At 44.2% G+C, this 22,545-nt stretch overlaps 1 protein-coding gene across 3 annotated transcripts in view; it reads left to right on the top strand.

The window, feature by feature from the left end:
* Nucleotides 1-16,826: 16,826 nt before the first annotated feature.
* The window catches only part of ZNF608 (zinc finger protein 608), an 89,487-nt gene continuing 83,768 nt past the window's right edge, over nucleotides 16,827-22,545 (top strand). The window contains exons 1-2 of one of the 3 annotated variants that reach the window (XM_054186161.1): nucleotides 16,827-17,180; nucleotides 20,425-21,473. In XM_054186161.1, coding sequence (XP_054042136.1) covers nucleotides 20,586-21,473 — 888 coding nt within the window. In that variant the 5' untranslated portion in view covers nucleotides 16,827-17,180; nucleotides 20,425-20,585. Of the gene's footprint in view, nucleotides 17,181-18,798; nucleotides 19,464-20,424; nucleotides 21,474-22,545 lie in introns of those variants that run through there. The other 2 variants (XM_054186158.1, XM_054186159.1) reach the window with 2 other exon arrangements.

Here is a 22,545-nt window from a genome sequence, read left to right as displayed (position 1 = left end):
CTCCTGCTCTGAGAGGATGGTGAATACTAGCAGTAAGAGTGAGAAGCACACAGAAACAGATTCATTATCCTTGTTGATTGTTTTGGTCATTTCTTACTGAGTTGCGAAAAACAGACAAAGTGATCCCCTTTATGCTTTTGACATGTATGTGGTGATAACAGACATACACAAATTCTGCCAACGAAGTTCATTTCCCTTTTTCTGCTTTAGTGCTTCATAGCGACCTACGAAAGAAGTCCAATGGGCAATAGGGAAAATAGTGTGCAGAAGAGGGAAATGGTCATGGTAAACAGGTGTTGAAATACTTGTTCTTTTTTTCTCCAGGTTTTTGTCAAACAACTGCAAATCAAAATCACATTATTTGGTTACAATGTCTTGTATATGATTTTGTGTAATTGGTCCTATTGTATTCCTTTAGCAGCACAGAATACATGTCAATTACTATTTGCAGGTTTGGAGATGTATATATTCGTTACATCTTTCCTGAAAGGTTTGAAAATAAAAGATTTTCATTTAGCTTATTAACATTATGTAAATGGCAACATAACTAGCCTTGATTTGCTGCCACTACCTTGGAAATATTTAAACATTATTATTACTTAGCTCAACATTCCAGTTTTATCTCTGAAATTAATGCTTTTAGGCTCAATTTATGCTTGTCAACAAATAATGATCATAGATGTGAGCTGGTTCATAATCTAGAGGTACTAGGTTACAATGTGTTGCCATGGAAACTGTGTTTTATTGCATTTTCTCTACTTGATTTAAGACATTTGACAATCATAGCAACTGTTTGCCTGTCTTCTCATATCATAAAAAATTCAAAAACACAAACAACCAATAGGGGACATTCATACAGTTCTTGGACCTCACTATAAAAATAAAAAAAGAAATTACAACCTTATATTTAATACCAACCTTTTGTGAATAGTTTATCTCACAGAATGTCTAGGAGTGTTGGAAAATTCAATCAGTGGTTAGTCACCGAATGGACCTGTCTTGCCTGTGGTTCATTTTGTTTATTGCATCATATATCTTTTATGATCACTGGGACTTTAGCCTGAAACAGCATTTTCTTTAACAAGAGCCATGTTTCCTCTAACGTTGTTTATTGCATCTGAAACATTACTCTTTGAAACCACAGTACATTTTCAATTGAGCAAAGGTCTGTAACGGAATATAGCATGTCTGTGTTTATTCAGGATCCCGAGTAAAAAATATCCCAGTTCATGTAACATTAATCACTTTGCCAGTGTTCAGCTGAGGTCATTGCCACATTCCTAGCAGTATTAAGCCGAGTCAAGATTAATCACGTACATTAAACCCTGCAAGGAAGGCACGTGAAGCGGATCTGAAATTAGACATTTGGTGAAGGACTAAGAGAGCACTGTAACAAAATATGTTAGCAGTGCTGTAGCAAGCTTTCAGAATGATATGAGATTTTTTTCCTACTATGTTGCTGTCAGCTCATCTATATTTAAGGCTTTGTTGCTGTCTCCTTCACTTAACCCATTTTTTAGAAGTTTTAAATAAACCCACTAAAATTCTTTCTAGACTGTGGGAGTGTTTTTTTCCCCCTTTTTACTTATTCATTTCTTTTAAAAATGCGTTAACGTATTCTTATGTAACTCAAATTAGGCTTCTGGGAATTTTAAAAAACAGGTAATAAAATCCTGCAATATTTTAAGACAGAAAAGTCAATAATCAAAGAGCATTTAAAATCAGTTATCCTTTCATACTTTCTCTTCTTTCTGTATGTGCACATACGTTAGTACCATAAAGCTTTGTATTTCATGCTGATGTCGCTGCAAGTGTAAAAGATGCATTTTACACTATACTTTTATGGTCTACATGGTAGACCGTAACAATTCCTTCGTCCATTCTTGTGAACTTCCATTAAATGTTTGTTTGTTTTTACTATGTTACAGGCATAAAAGGATAATTGAAGCAAAAATAATTCTTACTGAAAACCCCAAGGAGAAATACCTATGGTGACATGAGGTTTGCCGTCAGCTATCTCTGTCTTGAGAACATACTGAAGTGTCAAAAACACTAGATTCATGTTTTTAAAAAAATTAGGAACCTAGGCAATTCAGTAACAGGAATGGAAACTAAACTGCTGAACTATAAAATTAAAACAGGCAGATTAACATTATTTTGCTATTCTGCAATGGCCTAGCAATGGCCTGCAATATTAAATGCTCTCTTTTTCAATGATAACAGAAAATTTTTTCATACAGCCAGCATGAAAAATCTGGGCTTGTCCTAATTGTGTCTGTATAAGGTTGTGGCCTCATACCGCTCTACAGAGTCACAGAAGTAAATATAACACACTCACACACAGTGTGGGTGAGAGCACAAAAAAGGCTCCTGGCTGGGCCTGGATGGACTGAGGATTGAAGGCAATCCTTCTCTCCTTGGAAAGTCCCATACTCCCTGCCTGACTTCTTTGATGTGCAGGAGGGATATTGCCACTTCCGAGTCCTTGACGGGACAGGCTGTTTTCTATAGAAGAGGTAAATGGCATCTCACATTAGTAAAGACCCTCATCCTGGAAAGGACACCTAGCACCAAACTCTACAAGATTTAAGAGAATCATGACATTTCTGCAGGGGTTCAGCCACTGTTAAGTTTTTTATCTCCTTCCTGATGAACTTTCACTGAGCAACCATGGGCTTTCTGTAGTAGAGCAGCGCAGAAAAGCAGTGAGAGAACTTAATGCTCTCTTGCACTTAGGAAAGAATGTTCCTCTTATGGATCATCAGAGGGACTGGTCACAGCTGAAGGCAGAAGATACTTCTAGTAGCAATGAATTTTATGAGACATCTGTTTCATGTGTGTTTTCCACAACTTTATGCTAAACTGATGTCTGGAAACAATCTTTATTCAGATCTGATTGGCATGTACTCTTGATGTTCCTCTATAGAATTAGTGTTTTTCCAGTGGTTGTCTGGGAGGTTTGTCTAACAAGTTCCCCTCTGCTGCAGAGGCTTACAACATTGGAAAAAGAAAAAAAGTCTGCTGCCATCCTCGAACATATACTATAGCTGTGGCTTTCGTTGCTTGTATATATGTCTCGTATTTGCTGTAGAACTTGAGAATGAATTCTGCGGCCTATGACGTTTCAGTAGTATGTAGGATACATGTTCTGTGAACCTCCTAAAATACTTACTGCATGGTTTTCTGCAACGGCAGGGATTTGGACTTCTTGTACAGCGTCCTTTCCAAACCCATACTCTGGTGTTCTCTTATAAAATGGCTAGGAGTCCAATGATTTCGACTGTGCTCCTAGTTCTGCCACAGACTTCATGACACTTGAACTTGCACTCATCCATACTACCTGTCTACCCAGCAGTTTGTCTATTAGATGTCTCTGTCATATTTGGGCTTCTGCCACATAGTCTGAAGGGGTGTTTATGAATACCTGATTGAGAAATAAACCACACACTTCTCAGGTTTTTTCACCTCTTTGTGGAAAATAAGACGTAAGAAAACTCAAAAAAAAAAAAAGTTTTGGTCCCTCTTTTCTGTCTTTGAGAATGTTTTCTTCCAAAAACTTCATTAATGCAAGTTTAAAGTCAACTGACAGGGCCTTGCATGCCTGCAGTGTCCCAAACTGCATGTGCAACATTGCCCCTGGAAACCAGAGTTTACCACTGGCTTTATCTGAGACTAAACTGCAGCAGTACCTGTCCCATTGGCTTTAGGTGATGCCATAGTATTATGTTGAGTTGGTAGTATTACTACAGTCATAAGTTCCACCACCGTAACAATATGACAATGTTTTTTTGGAGTCCTTTCTTTTTTTTTTTTTTTTTTAAATCAATTGATTGATTGGATGACCGATACCCCATTATAGATTTGGAATTAATAGTGAGTCTGTGCCACTCCTAGGAGTAAGGATGTCTCAGAGATATTTCTCCATGTTCAATTTTAGAGCTGAAGAGACAAAGTGAATGTGTCAAGAATGTCACTAAAAAGTTATGGTTTTTTAAAATTCACAGTGAAGAATAAGACTGTTGAAATCCTCTGTGAAAAAATATGAATCTGTGCTCCATGTGTGCCAGTGAACACATCCCAGACTGATGCACTGAAGGCCAAGGGAGATACAGCACAAAGCAGTCCCCATGGGCGAGTCTGAGTCAGGCATGCGATGCTTCAACAAATAAGTAGCCTGCCCAGGAGACAGGGATGAAGCCAGTGGGCAACGTGGCAAGAAATCAGGTGACTTTGTATTGGGTTCCTTCTATCTGAAAAAAGCCATACAGAGATTTACTTTGGGTTTCTAAAATCACTCAATGAATTTCACTCAACACAAAAATACACAGACCTAGACAAGAAACAGTAACTCTTGCAATTACTTCCTCACTCCTGATTTCTTACCATTTTGGAACATTCTTCCATAGTCAATAGCCTGGCCCAGAATATTCTGTATGGCTCATCCAAACCATTTGTCTTCCAAACCATTTACTGCCTTCAGCTCAGCTGATCATCTATTACATATGTTGATCTAACAGCCAAACCTCTCTGCTGTGCTGTGAAAGCAGGTTTATTTCTTCCCTTCATTTGCCTAGGATTTCCCATGTGTCTCTGTGAGTCCCTGTTCCAACACCTTGATTTCTTTGCTCTTTTTTTTCAGCGAGGAAGTTACTGTATAGCGTTGTGAATTTATAGCACAGTCATTCTTCTGCAGTAAATCCTTCACAGTGCGGATGCTCTAAGGACAGAGGGAGATCATTTCTTTTTACTGCAGCCATGCCAGAGGAAGTGGTTTCTGTCTCTAGGTACCAGAAGTTTTTACCTGTTCCTCTGAATGAGGTTCTTTCATGAGTATATGTCTTAGTGTGCTCCTGGCAAAGTGAAAAGGATTGGTTTAGATTTAAAACGTATTTTTTTGGCAATTCAGCCGGCAGATGTGGTGATGGCAGCTGGGACAGCAATCTGAGAAGAGGCAGGTTTCTGTCCTTACGGTGTAGTTAGATGAAATGGCATAACCCAATTTCATGTTTCGTTGTGACTAAAAGGGGTGGTCCGGCTCTGTTCAGCCCTCAATTCCAGCTCCCTCACTCCCACCTAACCTACATGCTGACAGTGACTCTCTCAGAGGTGACACAACTGGTCCCCCCGCTGCAGAGCCAGCTGATTCAGCTCACTGAGCCGGCAGCAAACTCACCCCACAAAACAGTCAACAGTTTTTTTGTTGGCTTAACAAACTCCACTGATTCACTTAGGGGTCAAATGAGTGCCAGAGCCGTGCAATGGAGAGGATGAGACCACACAGCTTGAAGGGCTGGAGAAAAAGTGGGAAAACAGAGCCTGAAGAATGGGACTGCCCCTTTTGGCAGCTGTTAGAGCAGCTCAAGTGTCTGGCTGAGCTGCACCCTTACCGTGCACAAAGGATGCCCATGTGAGAAAGAGTGCAGTAGTTAGTGTGCTGTAAAGTCACACCCCTGCATACTTTGCCGTAACTTCACTTGATCCATAAGTCTTTTGTTCTGTGTTTGTTCTCCGAATTCCCTCCCTGCAGGCAGGTAAGGGAAGTAGCTTCAGTTAATCTCCTTAGCATACCTATTGTCTGGCTAAAGTACAGTCATTATTTTCAACAAGCCTCCATTGTAACCAGTCTGGGAGAGAGAAGACGCAGTCCATGTGAGTTGGATACCCATTTGCCAAGGGCATTCAGAAGTACAGCAAACCTGCGAGCTCGCCACACCAACTAGAACTCCTAAACCTTACCCATTCACCCCATCGCTGTGTCACGTCAGAGTTTAAATTACTAGACGTTGATTAGGTGGGAGAAACGTTTGCCAGAAAACTTCTTCTGGCTGAATGCACATACATTGCACAGCAGAACATGTCGGGCCCCTTATCTAATTAAATCTGCAATTAACAGACTGCCCAGTTTTGGAGAGATCAGCCTTTTGGTGAGTACAAGTAATGCCAGTGACTGGGACAGAAAATGTGAGTTTGAATTAAATTTTCAGTGACCAGTTTTGACCTTATTCCCTCTAGTAATTAGCAAGAATATTCTACTAGAATAAACGCGTTAACAACAATAGACACAGCTTCAGGATATGACTATTAGGCTGTAAACAACCACTGCAGATGGAATAGTTATTTTCTAAGTCTATTGTGACTTGTTTATCACCGTACTCCCATGCCTCTTCCCAGAAGTTACTAAACTTCACCTTTTCCAGTAAGAGCTCCCTCTAACTCACTTCTGCGTAAGTGGGTTCAACTACTTAAACAGTGGGAAAATAGTTTTGCTAATTTGTCTTGTTTTGGCTGGAACGGCCTAGGGAGCACTCAGGTCAGAAAGAACATGATGTGCTATCCCCAGGCAGATGATGGGCAGTACTTCTTCCACTGGTACAGCGATTTGCAGAGGTAACGTCTATCTCTACCGCCCCAGTCTCCCAGGGAGATATCCAGGGACGTCTTCAGAGTAAGAAACTTTTAAGGAGCAATTAGATATAGATTGGATAAGCCATTAACACATAATTTCATTTTAATGATTAGTATCTGCAAGAGGATATAAATTAGTAATGGCTTATCAAACTTTATAGTTGAAGTTAATAAAAAAGACCACTGAATAGTATGATTTTAAAAAATTACATATATATATGTATGTGTACATACGTATACTCACACACATGCACATACTTGTATTACTGCAGGAAGAGCTAAAATCAGTTTGGGGTTTTTTGTCTCTCATAAAAGAAATGGCTCACACATGTTGTCCAGCTTGAAGGTTTCCAAGAGAGCTGATTGCCAGCAATTATTTTATATTTTATGGTGCATTCTTTCACTCTATATTTGGTTTTGTTCATATGGAGTGCTCAGTGCAATACAAAGGTTTGTAGAGGGTTGGAATTCCTAGATCCCTTCTGAACGCTTGTTATTAACAGAGGCTGCTTAAAAGTACTTTCCATAGCTGCTGGCTGCTCCTGAAATGCATAACAACAAGCCTTCTCGGGAAAAAAAAAAAAAAAAAAAAAAGGAAAACCTTAAAAAGGAAAAAAAAAGGAGAGGACACTAATTTTCCTCATTCTGAGTAGGACGTATAATGTCTTCATAAAGTAATAATTAAAAGAAAAACAATTACTAGTGCCTTATCTGGACCTTGCAGCTGTACTTCCCCCTTTTGCATTAGCAGTGTGTGTTCTAAGGTTATGAAAAACCATGAAAATTGCATCTTAAGAGGAGTTTTATTCTTTTTCGTGGGATTTGATTGAAACAGACAGCTACATTTTGTGTATATATAATTAGGCAGTAAAATAGGCTTTGAAGGCAGATTTCTGTTTAGTATGTGAGTCACACGCACAACAGTCTTTCATTCAGCAACCAAAGACTGATCTTTTTAGTGCCTCAACTCGCTCAACATGTTTTCTGAATGCTACATCTTGCAGGAAAGAAAAAAAAAAAAAAGAAGAGAGAAGGAAAAAAAAAACCCAACGAAACAGCTTTTAAGCCATATTTCTCTCTTTCTTTCTGCTTTTCCTCGTTTCCCCAAATGAAAAACAATCTGAAAAGCCAATCTAGCTAGTCTGTGGTGATTTAACCTTATGACAAACTGATTTTTATCGTCTTTCTTTACAGATTGTTGTCCAGGGCAGCACTGAATGCTGCACCAGCTCTAGGCGTATCTAATCCCTCTCATAAAAGGCCATTGTGGTAGTAAAACTGAGACCAATGGCTTTTTCATTCTCCACCTCTCAGCTCTCCAAAGTAATGGCAATGGGGTCTCCTCTTCATGTTTTTCTTTTCAGATGCATAGTTTCTCCTTTTAATAAGGCTAAAATAGAGAGAAATAAAAGGAACACAATCACATTTTCCTCAAAGCTCTTTCTATAAATACCTTCTGGAGAACTGAATTTAGGAACGATTATCTGCAATCTGCGTTGTTGTGACACTGTGTGTGAATACAGCAACGTATCCTTGGAAGTTTCTGATCATTCTGAAGCATGTGAACATGTTAAAGTGTTGGGGAGATAATACTTAGGGCTTCATATTTTCTGCTTAGGGTCATAATCTGGCATTTTTCCTCACCCTGAAGCCTGTGGAACTACAAATGTGATACGGGTAGTCGTCAACACTGGCACAGTTCTCACACCTACTCCTTGCAAAGCAATCATGTAGAAACCATTGTTCACTTATTTTGTGCACTTGCAAATGCATTAATTGACAACAACATTTTCTCCACAAGAAGACAACCTATAACCCAGGTTTTTTTTACAAGGAACAAGTAAGAAGAGTAGACAACAAATATTCTCCTGAAAAAGTGCTCTTTCCTTTTTTTTTTTCTTTTTTTTTTTGAAAAGCCTTGACCTCAGAGTCAATGTTTTCATTAATAATATGCTAAAGGATTATATTTCAGAACTGGTTCACCATTTTGAACAGCAGTACAAGAGAAAGTTGGTCTGCATTTGATTACAAATTTTTATTTGACCTCAGAGGAATGCTTTTAACCAGCAAAACACAGAGTGCCAGATAAAAAGATTTACGGCTAGAAATAGTTCACACAAATTTTTCTCCAAATCAAAACACTGCATTTTAATACTTCTTATTAATATCAAGGTACTTACAGATATCTTTTAATATCACCATTAAAATTAAAACCCAACAACGCTGTTTAAAATCTATGGCTTTTCCAGGAAGAATTTTAACCCCAGTGTTTTAATTCTGAGGGCACTACATGCGTACACTTAAAATTATAGAAATGTAAAATGAAAAAGCACGATTTTGTAGTAAAATTTCTATAATTTATTCCTAAATTTCAAATCTGGAGAGAAAAGGAAGGAGAAATGTGTACTCTGCAAAATACCATTCTATGCTCCAGAGTATGGAATAATTCATAAGCATCCTTATCTTTTAAGTACAATTTGGAAAGCTTCTGTTGGGCATTCTTAATGAATATGAGTTAGAATACACTCTGTAGAAGCAGCGATCCTCGCAGCATTTCTTCCAGGTTCTTTTACAAGATTTCTGTTGGAAGACAGTTGAAAAAATAGCACTTCTGGCTCTAGGACACCACAGAAAACCTTAGGCTCCACAAAAATCCCTGAGCATCTCCTAAGGACTCAAGACTTCTTTAACCAGAATTACGAAATGTGCACCAGGTCTTTTTTCACACCGCGGGGCTGCTCGGGAAAGAAGACAAAAAGTCAGCAGCCGTCCACGCTTAAAGGGTTTGAAAGCACCGAGCCTCTTTACGTGAGGCAGATAAAGCTGAGACCTGCGTGTGACTCTTTGGACTGTCTTTCTTTTCCCTAGTTCCAAAGAAGAGAGCAGTTTCAGCCACTGGAAGGTCTGCTTTAATAGTAGTTATTTGCAATACACATGTCTAAATCTAATGCAGATGTTCTTAATCACTTTACACTTGATCTCAATATGCTTAACAAACACAGTCCTCAGGGCACCCTGTAAGGTAAGCGATCACCGTTACACGGAATTACAAGCAAGGCAGCCGAAGCATTGTGATGAGAAGACCCACAAGTTCCAAAGTCCAGATTGTGCAGAGGCTCACCAGCTTAACATATCACCTCTGCCTTGTGTCTGACAACAGTGCCAGCTTGAGCACATGCCACTGCTTTAAAACAGAGACAGAAGTGATGCACTCGGTTTAGCTACAATCTTAACTTTCTCCCCTAATAAGAATGATCAGCCACTGATGATGATGCTTGTTTTCTTCTGTCACAGCTATAGTGTGTAACACCAGCTAAATTTCATGGCCCCTGCTGTGGTACAACTCCTAGACGTTGAACCGAGGAGCATAACAAAACTATCAGAGCGTTGTACACATACCGCATATTGACAGAGTAAGACATCACGAAAATCGTTTTGAATATGGTATAAAGTTTTCTGGATTCTCAGGTGATTTATTGCCTTTCGTGGGAAATTCTCACATTACTTTTTTTGTGACTTGACACTGCCGGACTTCTAAATCTATGCATTTCTCAGAGGTTTTTTTCTTGACATTTTCTTCTTTATTTTCTTCTTCCCTTTTTAAATTAAACTTTTGCAATCATACCTATGCAGAAAGTATCTCAAGGTTGGATGGGTCTTCTCCTCAAACATCAAGAATGCAGTTCTGCAATGTTTCAGGTAACCCCACAGAGAATATGAGCCTTGAAAGTGAGTAATGTCTCATCTGATCCATCCTCCCCTTCCACTAAAAAACATAGCTGCATTATTTTTGGCTGAGGAATTAGAGATATTTTTACACCCATGCATTGTTTTAGTTACTCTAGTTAAGATAGCCCAATTGCAGAGAGAAGCACCATGAACTTCCCAAGCTCAAATGATAACTATGAGACAGCTGAGAACAGACCCCCCCAGCTCCCCGTCCTCTGCACTCATGACAACATTCGTTCCCTTTTGTATATATGCTGTCCTCTTTTCTGTACCCCTCTCTTGGTTTCAAACCCCCCTCTCCTTCTTTCCTACTGTCTTGACCTCTGTCTCCTCACGCTTCTTTTCCAGCAGGTCCCTCCTTGTGCAGCTGAGGGTACAAAGCTCTCTTTGTGTTTCTCTCCTCCTGCCCCAGTACAGCCAAGGAAACAAGAAGATAGCAACAAAGACAGTCAGGAAAGCAAGAGGCCACAGTTGCCTGCCCTGGTACATATAGAGAAATTCTTAGGGATACTCTCTTCACTTGTAGCTCCAGTGGCCCACATACTTCATCTGTTAAAATGCCTCTCGGCTTGATTATCAAGATCTCAGGCATTCATCTTGTCCCAGAGCATTTATTTTCTGCTTCCACACCTCTGCAGTTTTTACATCTACCAGACTTCAACTCCCAAACACTTTCTGATAACTTCTTTGGTGAGTTTTCAGGGTCATTCCGCTTCAAGCTCCTTTCTGTCAAAAATGTAGCAGCATGTTTCCTCATTCCTCCCCTGAGGTTGATATACCTAACCTTGGCTTCGAAAACATTCACAGATTCATTCTTCACTTCACCAGCCAATACACACTCTGCCTCTTAGTCATTTTTATGTTACTCCTAGTGTGTACTATCTGATCTTACTGCTGGCCTGTTCCTTCTACTCATCCAGCATCATGCTTCTTGCTCTCCTTTCACATTGGACAACAAATCCCTCTCACCCCTGCTTCTGCCACAGACTCCTTGTGTCTAACTGGCTACTTCTCCACAAACTCCATTTCAAGACTCATCTTCCCTCTCCCTGGCCTATGACTCCTATCCTTCTCTCTAATAAAACAATCCAATCCTACTCCCTAAGCCTCAGTTTCATTTCCCCATGTTCATTTTTTCCCTCTGAAAACTTGAAGTACGGCACCCAGCCACTGGCCTTTTGTACGTTTTTCACCTTCGCACTACTATAACGTGGATGCTGCCCGACCAAAATACTGAATCTGCATCCATCACTTCTATTACAAATTATAATCGAATGTGAAACATTAAGCTATTTTGTATGAAGGCAGCTGTAAAAAATACACTGTGTAATAGAGTACTAAGGCTATGACAACAGGCTATAACAGATTTTAACATGTATTGCCTGTTTCGCATCGCAAACAGTCTATTAAGCAAGAAATATATGTTTTTAATATTATCTGAATGTTTACACAATGTACTACATAAGTAAACAAGCTGTTGTTTAAATGACTTGAGGAGAAATTGAGTATCTATACAGTGGACTGAAGGCTATGTTCACGTCTGGGTAAAAGGCTTGTAGTTCAAATTCTACAGCACAACTTCGCAGAACTATTAAGTTAGGAACTGGAAAAGACTTACTAGGTCATTCAGTCCATTTTTATGCCAGAATGGAGTCATTCCCCATAGTATTTATTTTTAGCACTTTTTCCAGCCTAATTTGCAAGTCCTATGCAATGGGACATTAGGACTTCCTTTGGGACACTATTTATTTCACTGTTTATCACACTTCACTGTTAGGATTTTTTTAAAAAAACTTCAACTGTTGTTTTTCTTTTCTTTTTTCTTTTTTTTTTTTTAATCCCCTGTGCTCTCAGGGGATATTCTGTCTACCTTTTACACTCTCTCCCTACCCCCAAATAAATACACATACATACACACATGCACACAGAGTCTTTCAGAAATCATTCCCTCCAGTTGCCTGTTGCCAGGCCATTTTTGTTGCTCTTCGATAAACACCACAGCAGTACTTTGTTTCCATATATAACCTATATTTGTGTACTGAAACATCAGATACACTGACCTTTAGACTAGATAACAAACTGAGACTCCTTGTGAATACGCAAATAAATGTAAGAGAGTCTATGGACTGCTCTAAAGAAGAAGAAAACATTGTTAGCATTGCCTCTTTCAAAACAAAAAGTAGTATCTAACATAAGTGTCTGCCAAGTGTATAATGACTCCTCTCTATGTTTGCATCACCAGTTCCCACACTCCGGTCCGTCTATGGATCACTGGCAGTCTGCAATGCTGTAATAAATTATCCATAACTAATCCGCAGAGCCAGTAGTTTGGCACATCAATTAAAAGCTCACCCGTAGGACTGTGGGATAGGCTGTGATAAATTCGGCGGGTTATAAGGATGTTTCCAAAAATTTTTGGATCCAAAATTTTCAGATCAATATGATAATTTCCAATGTACTGACTTTCAAATCTGAGGTGAGAAACCCTTTATGTGCAAAATGTTGTTTATGAGAGAAGTGACACTCATTGTTTACCTAATTAACCTGGCAAATAAGTCCTCAAGAGAAAGAGATTTTTGTCCTCTAGTGCAAAGTTGAAGAAAAATTAATAATGGTTTCACCTTTGCAGAGGTATAATACTGAGGCCGCCTGCACATACACGTACCTCTGCTCCTGCAACATGAAACGCAGGAACAAAGGGTGCAGTTGGAAGAGGTCGTCTGAGGGAAGGTAATCAAGGCCTAGCTGCAAGTGATGGTACGACTATGTGGCATTTTCAGACATTAATAAATTTAACACCTGTGACCTTAAATTTCCTCCTATTAGCAGGATGGGGCATGGGCAAGGATTGGGAAAAAGCCCTTCCCGAAGTCTCCCGTGAATAAGTGTTTGCTGTAGCCTTTATTTCCCCACCCAGGCCAGCCCCTGGACACAGATGCCCCGTGATTTCGGGGACGAGGGAACCGGGAGGACGGGGATGTGTGTGTGACCCGGCCGCCCCCCCCCGCCCCGCCAACTCCCGCCGCGGAGCCGGGCGCGCCCCCGCCCGGCCTCAGCCAATGAGAGGTCGGGAAAGCGATTTCTAGAGCGCTGATTGGTCGCTGCCCGCTCGGCGGCCGGGGGAGCGGCGGGGCCGGCGGGGCCAGAGCTGGCCGCCGCTCCGGCCATGGATGATGGGGGGGTGTGCTGTGTGTCCTCCCCCCACAGGTTCCCCCATTGACCTTGTCGCCAGGCTGCTCTGGGACAAGATAAAAAAAAAAAAAAAAGAGCGTTTCCTCATAACAAACGTGTTTTTAAGCCGTGCGGGAGCGTAGGATGGGAGCCGCGCGTTCCTTTCCCTCAAAAAACAGGCGTTTGGCTGTAATTTTTCTCAGGCTGTGTGATGCATATGTCAGGCAAGATTAAAAAAAAAAAAAAAGCGGGGGGGGAGTGTGGATGGGGGATCTCTTTGGGATTATTAGCGCTCTGCAGCTGCATCAATTAAAAACGGATTTCCTATTTTAGACAAACATCACTAATTTATTGGCCTTCTGTCTGTCTTGTAAAACGTACGCGAATGCAAAGTTGTAATTTAATTTGGCGAGCAGGCAGAAATTAAGGCGAAAGAGGGAAAGAAAAAAAAAAAAGCCACTAAATCACACAGCAGGCGCTGGCCTCTTTTTTGAAATGGGGACGTTTCCAACCTGACACGACAATGTGAGTTAAGCGGTCTTTTTGCAGCCCACTCATGGGAATCAGCGACTGCAGATGCACCCACGGTGCCCGCGAGTGGTCCTGCTGTAACTTCTGCCACAGAACTGGGTAAATAAAACCCTGCTTCGGTAATCATGCAGGACGCTGGGCAGGCTCCTTCCCTGCACAGCCATAGACAAAAGCCCGGGGGGGGGGGCGAGAGGGGAGGCTCCCCTCTGAATTTCGTGATCTGGGGAGGTTTGTGGGGATATTTTACCCATCAATTGGCAGCTGTGGTTGGAGAGACGGCTCTTCCACGGACCGCTGCTTTCAGAAATTAAAATGATGGTGTAACGCAGATAAAGCAGAGGCATTTTTGCAATCTCTCCCAGTGACTGTTCCTTGGCTAGTTAACAGACCATCTATTCAGAAGCAATTTTCTTTGGGCTGAAATTATGTGCTGACCGTAGCAGATCACTTCCCATAATACCCCTTCCCCCACCCAACGCTAAATACAAACTGTCTCCTACTCACTGTATAATAATGTGAAAATGACTGTAATTTCGCAGACGAGAAGCAGCCCAAAGTGAAACGTGTCTAAACAGAGGTCGATATTGAAAAATCAGGGCCATTACCTAAATCTGAAAAATACATACTGTAAAGAAACAGGAACAGTGATCCGCGACTAAGCGGACTAAAAAAAGGAGGCTCGGTGTTGCTGATGTTAAAATTTTCGCTACCCACTGAGTGAAATCACCCAAAAGTTACCCCGGGGGAAGCTGTGATTTTCAGTACCTGGTGACATTATGCATGCTCGTTCTCCCGCGAATTGCAAATGCCCGGCCACCCCCGCTGCCGCCGGCAGCGTCCCAGCCACCGGGGCACCCACACCGGCCACCGTCCCAGCGCCGGGGCGGGGGGGCAGGGACGCCTTCACACCCCGGCATTTCGTGTTTGTGCTACACACATCCCCTGCCTTTAATTTTTCTTTTAATTCCCCCCCCCCCTTTTAATCACTTAAAAAAATAATGTGATCAAGGGCCTTCTTGGCAATGAACTCACCTCTGCTCATAAACCCTTCATTATCAGCCCCTGAAGGGGAAGTGTTTTTACACCAAGGGGACACGAAACGGCTTTTCTCCAGGTGTCTTCCAGGCCTCCCACGGGAGCCTGTGCCGGTGACCCCGGAGGGCTCGGAGCGGGGCCGGGGTGAGGGGCGATGGGCAGCCGGGGCTCCCGAAGGACCTGGGCGCGGTGGCTCGGTGGCCAAAGCACAGCCGGCTGCCCCATCACGGCTGGCTTTTACCACCCCCACCATCCCCATCTTGCGTCACCTTCCCGATGCCCCGGCAGCGACCAGGTTTTTAGGAGGTTTTACTTCTCCGCTACCTCTCCGCTAATCACCCCTTTGATGGGAAAGCGTGTAACGCGGGGACGCTGACGCCCGTAATTTGCTCAGCTGGATGACGTCCAAAGAGGTATTTTGTCACCCTGTCACGGGTGTGCAGGACATCGTAAAATGCCACGCTTTGACTGCTCTCGCCGGAAACCTTGACTTGGGCAACGCGTGCGTTTGGCAAGAAAAACATTCCCTATCGATTTTCACAGGGAGATAATTCCCAGTGAGATCAAGGGAAAAGGAAAAAGAAAAAATAAGGGGGTGGGGGGTGGGGATGGTAAACCGTGCTTAAGGGCATGAAAAAGGACAGGGTCCGACCCCCCGATGCCGCGGGCGGCCGCCGCCCCCGCCCCCCACTGCCGTCCACGAAGGGTTAAACGCAATTTAACGCAGTGGTGTAGCATAATGGCTCCCAACCTAAACAAAAGGGATGATTAAGGGGGATATTTTCGAGCTACACAAAGCCCGATAGGGAAGATTTGTGTTACTAATTCCTGTGAAAGGATGTTCACGTGGTAGTTATACGGTCGCTGGCATTCACAGTTCAGTGCGTGCAGCAGTAAATCAGCAGCCTGGAAACAAAAGGGTTATTTTCTGCTCCCCCTCCTTCCGAAAAAGAGAGGGGGAAAAAAAAAGAGAAAAAAACCCAAAACAATAAAACACGACCTGCCTAGCTTAAGCCATATTGTAAAAATGAACGTGGAATAAAATACGCAAGCAGGGGAAGGGAGAGGGGGAATGCAAGAGAGCGGGGTGGTGGGAAAGCGCAGCAGCAGTGCCTCGGTGTCCCCCCCCGCCCCGAGCAGAGGTGGGGGTTGCTGCCCTGCTCCGAACCTCCCTCCAGCCCCTTCCTCCAGACACTGTTTGCTTTTCTCCTCCACTAAGCACGAAAATAATCGCACATGTGTATCAGCAGCCCTCTCTCGCCGGCTTCAAGCTGTTATAATTTTGAATGAGGGGGCATTTAAAAATTATGAGTGAGATTCTAAATTGCCTCTTTGAAACCGGCACAGGGAAAAAAAAATAAAAATCATTCATCATCTCTTCGAAAACTGCCCTGAAATTAAATTAAAATGAAATGAGGGAGTCTTCCTCCCAACGTGTGAGTCTTGGCAGAGCTACTCTCCACCTTGGTTTTTCTTTTTTTTTTTTCTCCCCTCCTCCCTCTTTCTTCCTTTTTATTTTTTTTCCCTAAGCCCTAAATGTTATATAGGATAATTGAAATGGGAAACATGATTTGTAATCTGGCTGCAGCAGGAGGCTGCCGGCTGTGGCTGAGGGCTGTGTTTGTGTGTGTATCTGCGTGTGTGTGCGCTGTCTGTGTGTGTGTACAGTGTGTGTGTGTACAGTGTGTGTGTGTACAGTGTGTGTGTGTATGGTGCGTGTGTGTATGGGGGGGGTGTGCATTGGGGGGGGTGTGTGTGCGTACAGTGTGTGTGTGTGTGTGTGTGTGTGTGTGTGTGTGTGTGCGCGCGCGTCTCCGTCTCTCACCCTCGCCGGCAGGCAGGAGGAGCGGCGGGCCAATCGGAGAGCCCGGTTTCATAAAAGCTGGCTTCTGATTGGCCGGCAGGGACAGGGCATTGTGAACAAAGAAAAGTCGCTCTCAGGTAGCGCGGCGGAGCGGGTCCCACTCCCCCGCCACGGCCGCGCCGCGGGGCAGCGCCCGCCTCCCCCGGGGGTGTCCGGCGGTGCGGGGACGGGCGGAGGCGCCGCTCCTTCTCCTCCCCCACCGTCCCCCCCCCGCCTCACCCCCCTTTGTGTTTTTTTTTTTTTTTTAATTTTGTTTCTAGAAAGAAAGGAGGGTTCATGGTATCTGGTGTGCTCTCGTCTTCCAAACACAATAAATCTGTTGAAGACATTAGTTGGTTTTTTTCTTTTTTTTTTTTTCTCCCTTCCCTAAAATAAAAAGCGGCTGCAACAAAAACACACTCAAATGCAGTTAGAAGGAAAAGGTCAACTCGATCCAATACAGACCGTAAGTACGGTTGCGTGGTGTGTCTATAGCACTTAGAGGGGATTTTTATTTTTTTTTTAATTTTTTCTCTGCAAAGGGGAGCGTTAAGAGTTTTGGGAGTTGAGATAACAAGGGATTTTTTTCGGGTTTTAAGCAGGAAAAAAAAAAAAGGAATCCCACAGGCAGGATGAGTTATTTGAGGGAAATAAAGAGGGTGAAAGCACTGTAGCCACACAAATCATACTTGACGGTGCACTCGGGGGGTGTTAAAGCATGGTGCCTTTTTGGGGTTTTAACTAACCAAGGGGGAAAAATAAAAGTGACACCATGCCAGACAAGCCTGCAGACCTCCCCTTCCCCCTCCCCCCCCGCCCCCCACTTCGCCCCCAGCCCCCCGGGCCCGGCGCTCGTTAGGAGCGGCAACGTGCGGTGGGGGGGTGGGTACGGACCCATTCCGGCCACCGCTCCCCTCACACCGGGACGCCGGGCTGGAGATGGGGGGTTGATGGGGTGTAGATGGGGGGGGGGGCGGGCGGCCGGGCGGGGGTCGCCGGTCGGCCCCGAGGTAACGGCGGGTTCCCGAGGTCCTTCGCCGCCGCGAGCCCCCCGGGCTGCAGGGACACCCCCGCCGCCCATCCCCGTTGTGTGGGGGTGGTGTGTGGCGGTGAGAGGCCGCCTGTCGCGATGTGGGGTTGGTTGGGCTTTTTTTGTTTGTGTTTTTTTTTTTTTTTCTTTTTTTGGCGTGTTAAAGACCCGTCCGGCGCTCGCTGGATGCGCTTGTCACCCATTTCTTTTTTTTTTTTTTTTTTTTTTTTGTTGTCACGACAGCCAATGGAGCCCGCCGGCCTCACGTGACGCGGGAGGCCTGAACTGTAACGGAACCGCCGCGCCTCGGGGGTTGGCGGTTGCTGGCGCGAGCGCCCCTCCTCCCCCCCCCTTCCCCTCACTTCACTCCCCCCGCCCGCCACCGGCAATTCATTACGGCTTTTAGCTTCCCATCGCCGGCTAATTAAAAATACTAAGCTAAAGCTCCGAGACCGTCTGACTTGGGGAAGGCGGGGGGGAAGAAGGGGGAGGGGGTAAGAAGTAGGCTGCGAGGCTTTGCCGAGACAATGAGGTGGGAGCGATCTGTCCTGAAAAAAGGGTCGTCTGCTTTATCTCCTCGGACTCTAATTACTGAATTACTTACCGCATGACTGATTAGCCCAAGCTCCCGTTTGTTTTTTGGTTTGTGTGTTTGTTTTTTTACTGCCTTTCCCCCCCCCCCCCCCATTATTATTATTTCTTCCGAGACAGCAATTTGAAACTCGGATTTGTGCCTGTGCTTCCCCCCCCCCCCCCCCCCATTTTATTACCGTTTTTAAAAAGCGTTGATTTGAGGCGGGGGGGAAGGGGGGAGGGCGACGGCAGACATCCTCACCCACCCATCCCCTCCCCGAAAAGCTTATCCCTGGGAAAATTTACTTGGTTTGAGAGCACGCTGTCCTCCCTCCACTCCCACAAAATGTTTTGATAACCGGTTTATCAGATCAGTGATTCCCCCCTCCCGCTCCTCCTCTTCCTCGCCTCTCCCCCCCCCCCCCCCCCCCCGTCCCTCCCCCCCCTCCGTTTCCCCTCAAGTTACTTCAAGAAATCAGATCTGTCAGGACGGGCGAAAAAAATGCCACTTCCCAACTAACAGGCGGAATCCAGCCCAGATTTTCAGTCCTTTCTTCTTCTTTTTTTCCTTCCTCCCTTTCACTAATTTATCCCGATGTTAGCACATTCTGTCTTGTAACACCCGGGCGCCTGTAGGTTTGTTTCATGGGATCATTACTTACTGATCAGGATGGCTCCCAAGTCCGGGGCTGAAGACGGAGTGTGAAGTTGGGGAAACATTTTTTTTTTTTTTTTTCTTCTTCTTAAATTAACTGTGATGATTATTACCTCTCGGTGCTCATTCAGGAAAAGCAAACAAACAAAAATCTGGTCCTTGATGCTTCAGTTCTGAATGTGAAATATTACCAACCAGCTGCTAAAGTTGTGGGGATCAGCATTTTTTTTTTCTTACTGTTTTTTTTTTTTTTTCTTTAAGCAAGGAGGAAAAAAAACCTAAACAAACAAAAAAAAAGGACTTCTGATCCGTGTGCCAAAGTAGGGGGAGATATGTTATTGACCGATTTATACTGGCTGAGATGATACTTGCTTTCTACTTCTTGATCACTTGGTCTTTAAGTAAAATGAGGCACAGAGTTGTTGCTGAGACGAGTGGGAACACAGCATTTTGATTTGCTGGTTTAATTAAAAAATGATAAAGGATTAAAGGTAAGCATTATGCCTATATATGTATAAATATTTCGACAGTCGACTGTAAAAGGGAGAGATCCCTTTAAAAATCGTTTTAACTAAGCTTTGTCAAACACACACTCATTTGCGGTCACTGAGGCCACCTTGGTGCAGATCACTTAAAGTGTATGTCTTAATCAGTTTCCTGTACAGTCAGTAATACTATATTTAACAGACCTAACAATTGTGTGACCTAGGAGTACATTAGAACTGCTGAACTGCTTTTAGAACTGTTATCTTGAGAATATTTTTTTTAAAGAAAGAAGACCTTTTCATTTCTTTTTTTTCTTTTTTCTTTTTTTTTTTTTTAACCTATGGAGTTAATATTTTCCAGTAGACGTTTGTGTTTATAGGTTGTTGGTTTTTAACAGAAGCTGTATTGTGGCAAGGAAAATTAGGTTTCCCACTTCCCTTAGCGCTCCCTCCCCCCCCCCCCCCCCAAGAGATTAAGTAGAAGGGGGGTAAAAGATAATGTAGGAGAGTCACAAAACTTCAAGGGTCTGGTTTAAAGCCACAAAATCCATGGAATGCAGTGAAGAGTGAATCTGTGTCCTTCCTTTACTCCCTTTCGTGCCTAGGTGGTGGTCCAAGGGGTTAGATTACAACATGTGCTCGAACAGCTAGGCACCACTTCTAAGACTGTATTTCCTGAGCTTTGTGGATTTAAATCATGTAGTTCTTTTTTTTTCTATCTTTTTTTTTCCCCCTTTTTTGTGGACATGACTTTTTAAGAGCAATTGTGGACGTTGGTATACAACTAGATTAAAGATGCTCACTATAAAAGCATCACGGCCGCTGCCTCCGGTTTAACAAACTTAAGAAAAAAACGTGGCAATGGTGCATGATTTCGCTCCCCCTTTCTTGCCCCCTTTTTATTAGTCGTCTTATATTCTGGTAATACCCAGAGAAGAAATATTCAACTTTTCCCCCCTCCTCACAGGACAAGGTGGACGTGGACTGCGGGTTGTGAACCTAGACGCACCTGGGGGAGGAAGACAAGAAGAGTTGAACTTAAAGAGAGCCCAACGGAGATAAACGAATGTCCCCGCATCTCCAAAGGAAAGTTCATCGGATTTTTACTCTAGAGATCTCATCTTCAGGATGTCATTGAACACTTCCACTGCAGAAAAAGGTGTGGATCCAAACGCGGTTGACACTTACGACAGTGGCGATGATTGGGAAATCGGTGTTGGGAATTTAATAATCGATTTGGACGCCGATTTGGAAAAGGACAGACAGAAATTTGAGATGAATAATTCTACTAATACCACCAGCAGCAGCAACACCAGCTCCAAGGATTGCGGGGGTCTGGCTTCCAGTGGGGCTAATGCTACCTCAGCCTTAGCTGATGGCCTAAAATTTGCTTCTGTTCAGCCCTCTGCTCCCCAGGGGAATTCCTCTCACAAAGAGACTAGCAAATCAAAAGTGAAAAGGAGTAAAACTTCTAAGGATGCTAATAAATCTCTGCCTTCTGCTGCCTTGTATGGGATTCCTGAGATCAGCAGTGCTGGCAAGAGGCAGGAAGTCCAAGGGCGCCCTGGAGAGGCAACTGGCATGAATTCAGCATTGGGTCAAAGCGTGAGCAGTAACCCAAACGGCAATAATAACAACACCAGCAACACCACCACCATTGCCTCTTGTGGGAAAAACAAAGAGGAGAAACCAGGTAAAGCCCCGGGCAGCAGAGGCTCCAAGAGGGATAAGGATGCGGGAAAATCCAGGAAGGACAAGCAGCACGACCTGCAGCAGGGCCACCCCAACGGCAGTGGGGGTGGCAATAGCCAGGCTCCCCCTGGGCACCTCTATGGCTTTGGGGCCAAGGGAGGCGGTGGTGGAAGCAGCAGCCCCTTCCACTGCACCTCCTCTGCTGTGGGGGAGGTGAGCAAAAGTACCCCGGATTCAGGGTTAATGGGGAACTCTATTTTGGTAAAGAAGGAAGAGGAGGAGGAGGAGAGCCACAGGCGAATCAAGAAATTGAAAACAGAAAAGGTAGGACAAAGCTCCTCTCCACCTCTTCTCTTCTGTGTCTCCTTGTGTCTATAATAAATGTTCCACAACTGTGTGTTTGGCTCCTGTGTCCTTCTCTCTGCTGTGTATTTGTGACGTGCATCTGCTCTTCCTCTCTCTCTTAAAAAAAAGACCCCAAACAACCCTGAGACCTCTTTCTTAGCCAGAGGACACCATGTTTTGAGTGTGCTGCTCTTCCTTAAGATTCCCCCTCCCTGTTCTCAGACCTGGAGAACATTTCTGTCTTTAAGTCTTCTTTTTGGTTGTGCTTGCCCAGAAGCAGAAACCCTGAGATGACCCTGACTGAGCTGTCCCTGGTTTTAGCAGAGAGCAGCAGTGTCGGTACCAGCAGGATGGCACGTGTTTGCAGGCTGGAGGTCGGTGTGTTTGCCTAGGGGGGTGTTGCAGCTCAGGCACCCGGAGCAGCAGGTCTCCTATGTGCTGACACTTCTCCACAGCACTGGCGGGGCATTGGTGGCTGTTCCTCTCCCAGATTCCAAAGGGACCCTTCTCCCCTGACCCGCTGTCCGGAGTTGAGATAGTGCTTGGTGGGGGAAAGAGGAGGCACCGGGAGAGTCCCGGGCTCCACCGCTGGGCTTCTTTGTGGAGGCACAGGATGCTTGTCGTCCTGGGTGCTGCTGTGGTACGGCAGCCCAGAGGCCCCAGAAGCTGGCGTTGAGGATGGGGAGGAAGGAGCCAGCAGCCAGGAGGTGCCTCTCGTCCTGCTGGAAGGAGGAGGCTGGGAGGAAGGGAATGCACCTTGTGCTGAGATGTGCCTGTCTGCAAAAGAGCTTTCGGAACAGAGGGGAGCAGTTTGTCTCCCGTCTGGGGGGAGCTTTCCTGCCTGAGCCCCGCCGACTCTTGGATGCGAACTGCTCGTTTTTTGAGTGGTTGAAATGTATGAAAGAAATCAGATGGGGGTGTGTGTTTTTTCTTCCTTTCTGTTACGTTGCGTTATAAAGGATGCTTTCTCTCAGAATAGATGGCCACGACTCCATTCTTTGGGAAGGGTGGAGGGAGAGCTTGGCTTTTGTTAACCGCTGTTTGAAGGAGG

This window comes from Rissa tridactyla, chromosome Z (assembly GCF_028500815.1).
Source record: "Rissa tridactyla isolate bRisTri1 chromosome Z, bRisTri1.patW.cur.20221130, whole genome shotgun sequence".
NCBI lineage: Eukaryota > Metazoa > Chordata > Aves > Charadriiformes > Laridae > Rissa > Rissa tridactyla.
This window is presented reverse-complemented; position numbering and strand designations above follow the sequence as displayed.